A 9,836-nucleotide genomic window follows, 5' to 3' on the forward strand; every position below is an offset into this window, starting at 1 on the left:
GGATTCATATCGGTATCGGCCGATATCCAAATTTATGATATCGGTATCGGACATAAAAAAAACTGGTATCGTGCCATCTGTAGTTCATACAATCTGCCCTCGTGAGTCAGTCGCCGCTAAACATTGACCCTGGAGCTCTGTGTTCATGTTTGACCCTTTTGTGCCCTCCACAAAAAAAAATGTGCACACACAAAATTGCCATAAACTCCTCATACGACTATTTTCTTTTTTTTCATAAATCACTTAATGACTTGGAGACCTTTTCAAAATGATAAAACATTAAATTATTTTCACTATTTAATCATTTAAATGCCAATTTAAACATTTGAATTAAGTATTTATTACAATAATTCACAAAAACAATTCTTTTCCTGGATAGCCTGAGTATTACTTCATAGTTCATATGTTCTGTTATATTTATCTTTTGTTGTTGAAGTTTGCATAATAACTGTTTCCACTGATGACTCAGATCTTGATTAGAAAATGGTTTCAGACACACAAATCACTCTGGGGCCTCCATGGTGGTCTCACGGCTCCATCGTATAACTTGCAGTAATACAAGTGTCATGCATTGGCCTACAACAGGAAAAAGGTTGAATCCGGGCAAATAGAGTAAAAATGTCAAATATCACGACTATTCTTCAAAATAAAATGCTGACATTACAGAATGCATGGTTTTATACTGTAGTGGCAGAGAGATTAAACATGTGGTTTCAATGGAAATAAATGTGGCGTTTTTTGTCCAAAAGGTGTCGAGAGGCAAAAGATTTTCTCCAAGACTCTAATCAGCAGGGCTGGGCAATCTCAGAACTCGGGGGCCGGTGTCCCTGCAGGTTTTAGATGTGTCCTCGAACCAACACAGCTGATTTAAATGGCTAAATTAGCTCCTCAACATGTCCTGAAGTTCTCCAGAGGCCTGGTAACGAACTAATCGTGTGATTCAGGTGTGTTGACCCAGGGTGAGATCTAAAGCCTGCAGGGACACCGGCCCTCGAGGCCTGAGATTGCCCAGCCCTGCTCTAATCACTAGGGCTGGGCATCGTCACTGATTTCTAGAACCGATTCGATTTGAATCTGGGAAGTTTTGACTGAAACAGTCAGAAATGTTTTAATTGTGATCATTCAGTACTAATTCGTCAGGTCTGCGCTTTGTGTTTATATCTTTGTGCTCTCATTTGCTGTTTTAGCTGTTTGGTGGTTGTTGAAACAGTTTTGTGAACTTTAACCTGAGATTCTGGCAAAATACATTTATATTTAAAAATCGATTCAGGATTTAATGAATCGATATCACTTTAAAGATAAAATCGATGTGAATTGATAAATCAATTATTGAAACCCACCCCTACTAATCACCACCGATGTCCCCCATACTATTTATTATATGGAAAATGACTGTTTTTCTGTGAGTGGTTGCCATAAATAATGAATAATTAAAAGGTCTAAACTGGCATTTCTAGGGTTGAAATCCTAAAAATGGTTTGTTTTGATCAAACGGCTCATGTTGTGTGTGTCATGTGTTTCTGCGTCTATCCTGCAGGGGGCACTGCAAAGCTGAAGTTGCGCGCTCATCCTGAAGGTTCAGCCAGTGGTTTCACCACGGTCCAGATCCCTGTCACGCTGACCCTTCACAGTCCTGCAGGGATCCAGTACATCAGCACCACTGCCTCTCTGAGTGCCTCCCCTGCTCCTGCCCCCACACCCATCATCACAGGTAATCCCTCCGCCAGCAGATGTGGAGCAGTTCAGGTGTTCCTCAGGCTAACGCAGACTCTCTGTGCTCCAGGCGTGATCTGTGGTGAAGCAGCTCAGAAGGTTCTGATCGACCACAACGTGAACTTCAACCCTCCGACCGGGTTAAAGAATCAACATTCTGCTGCGGCATCACCATTCACCTCATCACAGGCCACGCCCCCCCCAGCACCTGGCAGGACCAAAAAGCGTCCGAGCAGCAGATCTGCAGCACCGCACACACTGCTGCACAAAGGTTTGACAACTCGTCTGTGTGCTCAAGTCTGCAGAGATGATAGAGAGCAAGCCAAATAAATCCCGTCGTACCTCAGTATGTAGGCGGTTTGAACTCATCGCCATGACTCTAAGCAAGACGAGACCATACAGAGTTAGAACATTTAAATTTCAGCCCCAGTTTGAATTCAGTGATCATAAAAGCTGTATCATCTGGGTAAAACTGCTCGTTTACCCCTATTTTTACTACAGATGCTTGTAAATCAAGTGAAGTCATTCTGTGTACGTACAGTAAGTAAAACCTCAGTGTTCAGCTTAATCCAACATGACCAAAGAGTTAACTAGTACTAGATGTCAGGGTTCACTTCCTTTATTCATCATACAGTGTTCCTAGTTTGTCCTTGTTTTTGATCTTCTTTGGTTTGGTTTTTATGTTGTTAGCGGTTGTTCTTACAGAAAGGAAGCCCGTAAGAGTTTAACTCATATTAATAATGATAATGATAATGATAATAATAATAATAATAATAATAATAATAATGATGATGATGATGATGATGATGATAATGATAATGATGATAATGGAGTGGATTTATATAGCGCTTTTCAAGGCACCCAAAGCGCTTTACAATGCCACTATTCATTCACTCTCTAATTCACACACTGGTGGAGGCAGCTACAGTTGTAGCCACAGCTGCCCTGGGGCAGACTGACAGAAGCGAGGCTGCCATATCGCGCCATCGGCCCCTCTGACCACCACCAGTAGGCGGCAGGGTAAACTGTCTTGCCCAAGGACACAACGACCAGGACAGAGAGCCCGGGGATCGAACTGGCGACCTTCCGGTTACAGATACGCTTCCCAACCCAGTATTTCTGTACTAGTCTCTTGCGGTAAATGTCAGTGTCACAGGGTCAGCTTCCTGTTTCTACAGAAAACTGTGTCTGGTGAAATATGTGTAACATAACATTTGAAGCATAATCGAATAAAACAATAAAAACTCCCTAACATAGTAAAAGAAAGTTCTTAACTTTAAAGTTAGGTCCTGATCACATACCTCTGAAGATTACGGTACCTCCGTCTCTCAGTCCTGTGATCTGATTGGTCAGTTGTCAGGCTGTCAGTAGACCTTTACCTGCACCGTTAGGTTACCATGGTGATTTAGTCAGCTTCATTATTGATAAAAAGCTGACACAAACCCAAAGATGACCCCTAACCCTGTGATAAGACTTCGTGATTCAGACTCGGATGAAGATGTGGACGTAGGTGAAGACACAGGTGTGAGGGAACACGGATGCTGAGGAATGAGGTTAGGACTCAGGTGAGGTGGGGGCTTCAGCTCTGAGTGCTGTTATCGTGGACTCAGGGCTGTGGTTAGGGTTCAGGTGAGGTGGACTGTGTTGTAAAGGATTCAGGTGCAGGTCTGCTAGGTTGGAATTCTGCTAAGGTGTAGACTTGGATATGTGCTCAGCTGTCGTGTCCCCCCTCAGGTGAGTTGGGTCCCGTGCGCCCCCCCGACTGCCTCGTCTGCACATCGCAGTACAAATTGATCACAGAGCTGCGAGGATTCATGTGTGTAAGTCCTGCACAGCCACCTCTTTACACCTCTACCTGTGTCATCACACAGCCTGATTAAAACCCTCTTCCCCATCTTCAGATGTGCAGCCCAGCCATCATGCAGAGTCTGAGGAACCTGAAGAGGAAGAAGAAAAGCAAACACCACAGGGGGAGCAGGGACAAAATCAGAACCCTGAAACCCAGCAGAGACTCTCAAACCAACAGTAGGGTGTCCAAAACCAGACCAGGACCCTCTGCTGTGAGTTCACACTGCTGATCAATGAGGATCTACTCCAAGAGAGTCGCGCGATGAACCTTTGTCATGTCATGTGACGTCATTCTCCTTCCTGTGTGTCTCCTTAGTCTAAAGGTGTTTCTCCTTCTCAGAGGGCTCACTGGTCATCTGGTGATCTCCTGACCAGTCAGGTTAGCGCCTCCGCCTCCCTTCCGTCCCTCTGCGACCCTTCTGAGCCAGATCTGTTTGGATCCCTGCCCAGCTCGCCTCACGGCAAACTCGTGATCCTTGTGGAGGATTTTTATTATGGCTCCGCCCCCGGACAACACCCTAAGAAATGCAACCTGATGGGCGCAAAGTACAGCGAGCCATACCGCTGCATCCACTGCCCCAAGACGCTCGACAACAACATCGAGTGAGCCTCTGGAGATTGTCTTAAACCTGCCTTCTATTAAATGAGCAGCAGGATGTGCCTCCTGTGCTTATACAAAAAGAGAATGGGCCATTCTCATGAATTCATGCTCTCCTATTGAATATAGCGTGACATGATCTCAAGTCATTAGATGTTTGGTTTGTGTCTTCAGTTGTGACTCTTTGTATATGTTGCAGGTTGATGAGTCACATGCAGCAGCATGTGTCCATGATATTTCAGTGGGACTCTGCGTTCTCGTGTCCACACTGTTCCCGTCACTTCCTGTCTGCTGGGAAGCTGCAGAGTCACGTGGAGGCTGTCCACAATCAGTGCGAGTCCAAAGGTCTGTGACAGCATAACCGGTTACCCTTTGGTTGGTTAGCGGTTACAGGATGGCCTGCTGATCTCGAGTGCTTCCCACTGTAAAAAGGATGCTTCAGGTTTGTGTGTTTGTCATGCAGTGATGGATTTGTTTCTCGTTTGCCTTCGCAGCCACGTGTAGGATCTGCGAGCTGGCATTTGAAAGTGAACCTGCTTTCCTGTGGCACATGAAGACCACCCACAAACCGGGAGAGATGCCCTACATCTGCCAGGTTCGACTCCGAGCACCAGAAAGCTGCCCTCACCTTCGTCAGTGCTCGTTGTGGCCCGAGAGTTTACGTGCCCCGCTTTCTGTCTGCAGGAGTGTGGCTTCAGGTCGTCCTTCTACTCAGATGTGTGGTTCCACTTTGAGGAGTGTCACACCAGCACCAGAAACTTTATGTGTCAATACTGCCTCAGAGTGTTGCGCCGCAACACCTGCTACCAGCAGCACTTTATCCGCCACCAGGTAGGTAACTGCTGCAGGTAATACAGCTAAAGGGTTTAACTTAGAAGAACTGCGAGAGTTGAAGTGAAGGTTAAAATGTGTTACGCAGTTAAATCAAAGGAAATCTAAAGCACAGAGAGGTTTTCTGGAACTACCATTGTTAAGATGTGTGTGTCCTACTGCGCTAGTGTCCAGTGGGGGTGGGGCATGGCTACGCAGAGGCGGGAAAGGGGCAGTAGAAGTTTGGAATGTCAGGTTTTCTGTGGTTGTAAGAAAGAAGGCGACCATTAAAGTAGGGGTGGGCGGTATAAACGCTATACGGTAGAAACGGTATAAATTTGGCCAGCGGTCGAGATTTTGACTATACCGCTCTAAGCTGCGCCTGTTTTGGTCAAAAGCATTGCAGCAGCTAAAAACATCATCTGCAAAATATTCCAGGCGACAGTCACAGCAAAGAGACGAAGCACTTTTGAAATATGGGGAAAGCCAAAAACTGCGCTTCCTCCACTTCTGTACCATTGATTCAGTAAAGTTGAATTCTCTCACAGCTGCTCTGTTCCCATGTTGTTGCAGTATATTAATGACTAACCTCGTATTGTGGATGGATTATCTCAGTTGAAGTTTGGTCCGTTTACAGCATCCTGCTATGTGACTGCATTTGTCCCTGACCATCAGGAACCCTCACATTAACTTTTATTGAGTGGAAAAAAGTTAGCGTTCATCCTCCAGCTTCATTGTGCTAATGTTATGCTAACATAGCTGTGTCGCTAGCAATCACGTAGCCCAACTTCAGTAACCCTACAAACGTCACTGCTGTTTAGTTTCTGTCTTCATTTATGTTGGAAGTGATAGCAGAGCTGTACGTTTGAATGTTTCAGAAACCTCTCAGTCAGAACATGTATGAAATGTTTAGGTGGAAGCTAGCGAGCTAACTTCCTGTTAACTTCTAACTCCATTAAATTTAATAATGGATGCCTGAATGTTAAACTTAATTGTTTCACCTGGTAAAGCAGCAACACTCATCATTTTATTAAAGATGAAAGAATTTAGACAGTTTTTAACTCTCAGTGATGCTGCAGTGTTCGTTTGACTTTGGGACCTGAAATGGACGGAGTTTAGGACCCAGATTACTCCGTGAGGCTCCTGACTACGGCAGCCATAATGCTCCAACAATCCATCAAGCGGTGCGGCTTCGTAGCTTCGTATTTCTGTGCGCCGTGTACATAAAATCAGTTCGAGGTCAGTAAGCACAACCAGAATTCATACATAAGGCACACTGTCGATTTTTGAGAAAATTAAAGGATTTCAAGTCCTTATAGTGAGGAAAATACGTTATACAGAAGAAAAGAATATATCGTTACCGCACATGCTTCAAATTATACCGTGATATGGATTTTAGGCCATATCGCCCAGCCCTACATTAAAGTTGGAGTTACTATGCCAGTTGTGTGATTATTGGACTAACACCATGATGACGTGGGTCCTTGGGTAGAGAGATTTCCAAAGGGTTGGTCTAGACTCTGAAACTCCACGTTCCAGGGTTTTTAGCCTGGAGATGTAGAGAGGAAGGAGACCAGTGAGTGAGTTAGGAGGAACACCATCGCTGTCCTTGTAGTTGATATATCCCCGTTTCTCCTGGAACATCCAAATGTTCTTCCAGACCACATAAGACCACATAGGATATAATCCCTCCAGTAGGTTCTAGGATCTCGTCCTGCAGATAAACCTCTGTAACCTTGTCTGGCTTCACAGATATGCGAGCAGGGAGCCAGGAGTCCAATTCCCTCAATGTAACGTCTCTCTTATGTGAGCACACACAGAGCCTGAAACAGGAAGCCCGGCTTAACAGAGAAAGCTGACATCCACTGGTGCGATGCCCGTTATCCCTGACTGGGGTTTTAGGTTAATGCAAAGAAAGCCTGGCTTTGTTGAACTGGACAGATACCAGCTTTTGTTTTTGGAGCTAAAGTCTGAGGTACTGAGGGTTTGGAGAGGACCGAAGAGGAACGGGCTTGTTGTAAAGCAATGTATCATCTGCACTGAGGTGGAGTTTAATTCTGTGTGTTGGTGCATGTTTGCAGAAGAAGCGCGAGTTTGGCTGTGATAAATGTCGTCTCCACTTCCTGTACATAAAAGAGCTGGTTGAGCACAGAGTTCTGTATCACAGGACGCACATCAGACCACCTCAGCTCAGCGGACTCAAACCTGGAACCAAGGTAGACCTCACACACCTGTCCACAGCACACATGGCACACATGGCCCAGATTTGATCATTATTAGTGTAAAAAAATGAGGAAAATATCCTTCGATAATTAATAAAGATAATTAAACTCCTTAAAGATAATTAAACTCCTGCTGGAGAAGCCTCACCTTTACTGAGTATCTCTCTGTCTGCAGGTGACGGTCAGGGCGTATTCTGTGGTTGGGGAATCTGAAGGTGAAGGACCTAAGACAACTGTTGCTTCATGCAAGGTGAGCAGCATGGAAACGCTCATCGCCTGAGCTTTCAGATCCAGATCATCTGCTCTGCCATCCAAGACCATTTTTTAGTTCGTTCCTGTTTAGAGACAGAAAATCAACCAAAAGGTGGTTGGTTTGTTTAGAAACAGCTGACACGTTAACACAGACGCACTGTATGGTAAGTGCAAAGATGTTAGAATAAATCATTTGTTGCAGAAAGTGGAGAAAGCTGGAAATTAGCCACTTGTTAGCCCCAGAACCTCATCTCTGCTCTTTGTGGTTCTATTCGCTTCGAGTGACGGCCTCCAGCTCGCACTGCAGCAGGAAAGAGATTCAGCGCCTCCAATTAGGGCTGAGCGATATGTTGAATATACTCGATGTATCAGGAGTTTTTCCATGTACAATGGTTGAAATGGCTTTATGGTAATAATAGAGTATAAATTGCCATGGTAACATTTGGATGTCTCAGGGCTCTAGACTAACCTTTTGCCATGGTTGCACTGGTGCGCCTAAAAATAAAATTTAGGCGCACCAGCACAAAATTTAGGCGTACCAGCACAAAAGTTAGGCGTACCCAAATTTTTTAACTGCATTACTTAACACCGCAGTTTTACATGTTCACGTTTTTTTTGATTTGTAAATGATTAACTAACAACCTTTCAAAATGATTAACTTGACACCCCCTTTGCTGCCCAAATTAACAGCAGCTCCATCAGCCCCCATAGCAATGATTTTATCCAACCAGTTACTGCACTGGTCCCCAAGAGCAGCAAATGCTTTCTTTGAGGCAGCATAAATTCCTTAACCAATTTAAAAAAAAACCATTTACTTATCAGATCAAGAGTTTACAATGCAGTCTTTTTCAGTTTGAGTTTCTATATTCATGTATTATTGCTATGTTTAATTTTCAATGATAAGAATATGCTAGATATGGTTAATTCAGTAACACGACGTAATATTATTAATCATATACATAGGCTACGTGACATGACATGGCTTACCTTGGGCATGGGCATGCTCAACCTCAATGTGTCCAATCAGTATATTCGCTGGTCTTCCTTTTTGCAAGATACGAGCGTACACAATGACACATTCTTTTGTGGCGATGTCTGTGTCTCCATCGATCAGGAAGGCCATGTATGTACTGTTCGCAATTTCCACTGACGTCTTTTTTTTCACTGTGTCAGCGATTACGCCTATAAACTGGGCGCACGCAACATCATTGCTGTATGTGGGGTTTATGTCCAAGCCATTTTTCCTGTGAAGAGTTATTTCTGACTTGAACTTAGTAAACGGAACTTCTTCTTTTGCAATATTGTAGGCGATGTTAAACTTAATGATCATCTCGGCCTCCTCCGATGACCTGTTTACTCCTGCCTGCCGCTGAAAGGCAGTGGGGAGCGGCATTTATCGCGGCATATAATGTGTCTTCTCGATGCTGTATGCTTTTTCAGTGTTTCAATTCGAAACGTATTAGCACCAGTGACAAATGCTGTGTTGCCGGCCATGGTCTTTCCACACTCGCGACAATAAATGCAGTGCATCATATTGTCAGCTTGGCTGTATCTTAGCCAGGGAAACTGGTCAAGCCACTCGATTCGAAATCTATACATTTTCTCACTTTTACTTTCAGTGGACTCCGGCTGGGAGTCGATCGTATGTGGCTCATTTTCTGATGCCGTCTCCGGACCAGTGTTTGACAAAAACAGAGAGATTGATGGCTCCGTGTCAGAGCGCTGGCTCAGAATTTTGGACTGATCAGGCCTTAACTTAACGAAAAAGTTATCAATTGTTCTTTTCATATTTTCTCAATACCAACTTCATACACTTCTGACCTGGGCTACTCACCCTTCTCTATCTGCCCGCACTTTCAAACGTAAACACAAGTAGGTCTGCAGGAATATCTGGACCACGGCCAATCACAGAGGTCCCCGCCTCTGAGTATCTCTGATTGGTTTAGAACACGACATGGGCATAATGTGTGTCTGTTGTTGAACACACAGGGTTGCTGAAACTTTTTTTTTCCGAGAAAATACTTGGTTGCGACCAAGTTTTTTTTTTTTTTACTTGGTCGCACCATGGAGAAATTTGGTCGCACTCTAGAGCCCTGTGTCTATATGTTTGTTTGCTCCCCACACGCTGTAAGATAAGATAAGATAACCTTTATTAGTCCCACACGTGGGAAATTTGTTTTGTCACAGCAGGAAGTGGACAGTGCAAAAGTTATGAGGCAAAAATTAGAATACAATAAGAATAAATACAGTACACAACTGTACAGAATAGAATAAAATAAAATACTATATACAGTAGAATAAAATAAATATACAATAAGATAAGAATAGAATACAAATACAAATACTATATACAACTGAGTAAAAATACAACGATGACAGAAAGGATTATTGCA

At 43.9% G+C, this 9,836-nt stretch overlaps 1 protein-coding gene across 4 annotated transcripts in view; it reads left to right on the forward strand.

Annotated features, from left to right (window-relative positions):
- The window catches only part of pogza (pogo transposable element derived with ZNF domain a), a 47,156-nt gene that overhangs the window by 12,467 nt on the left and 24,853 nt on the right, over positions 1-9,836 (forward strand). For all 4 annotated transcript variants that reach the window (XM_042212984.1, XM_042212983.1, XM_042212986.1 and 1 more), the window contains exons 5-14: positions 1,538-1,711; positions 1,784-1,984; positions 3,448-3,533; positions 3,615-3,773; positions 3,878-4,164; positions 4,359-4,504; positions 4,654-4,754; positions 4,844-4,990; positions 7,051-7,185; positions 7,367-7,441. In XM_042212984.1, coding sequence (XP_042068918.1) covers positions 1,538-1,711; positions 1,784-1,984; positions 3,448-3,533; positions 3,615-3,773; positions 3,878-4,164; positions 4,359-4,504; positions 4,654-4,754; positions 4,844-4,990; positions 7,051-7,185; positions 7,367-7,441 — 1,511 coding nt within the window. The remainder of the gene's footprint in view (positions 1-1,537; positions 1,712-1,783; positions 1,985-3,447; positions 3,534-3,614; positions 3,774-3,877; positions 4,165-4,358; positions 4,505-4,653; positions 4,755-4,843; positions 4,991-7,050; positions 7,186-7,366; positions 7,442-9,836) is intronic.

The sequence above is a fragment of the Haplochromis burtoni genome, unplaced genomic scaffold (assembly GCF_018398535.1).
Source record: "Haplochromis burtoni strain Fernald_Lab_line unplaced genomic scaffold, NCSU_Asbu1 Contig_404, whole genome shotgun sequence".
NCBI lineage: Eukaryota > Metazoa > Chordata > Actinopteri > Cichliformes > Cichlidae > Haplochromis > Haplochromis burtoni.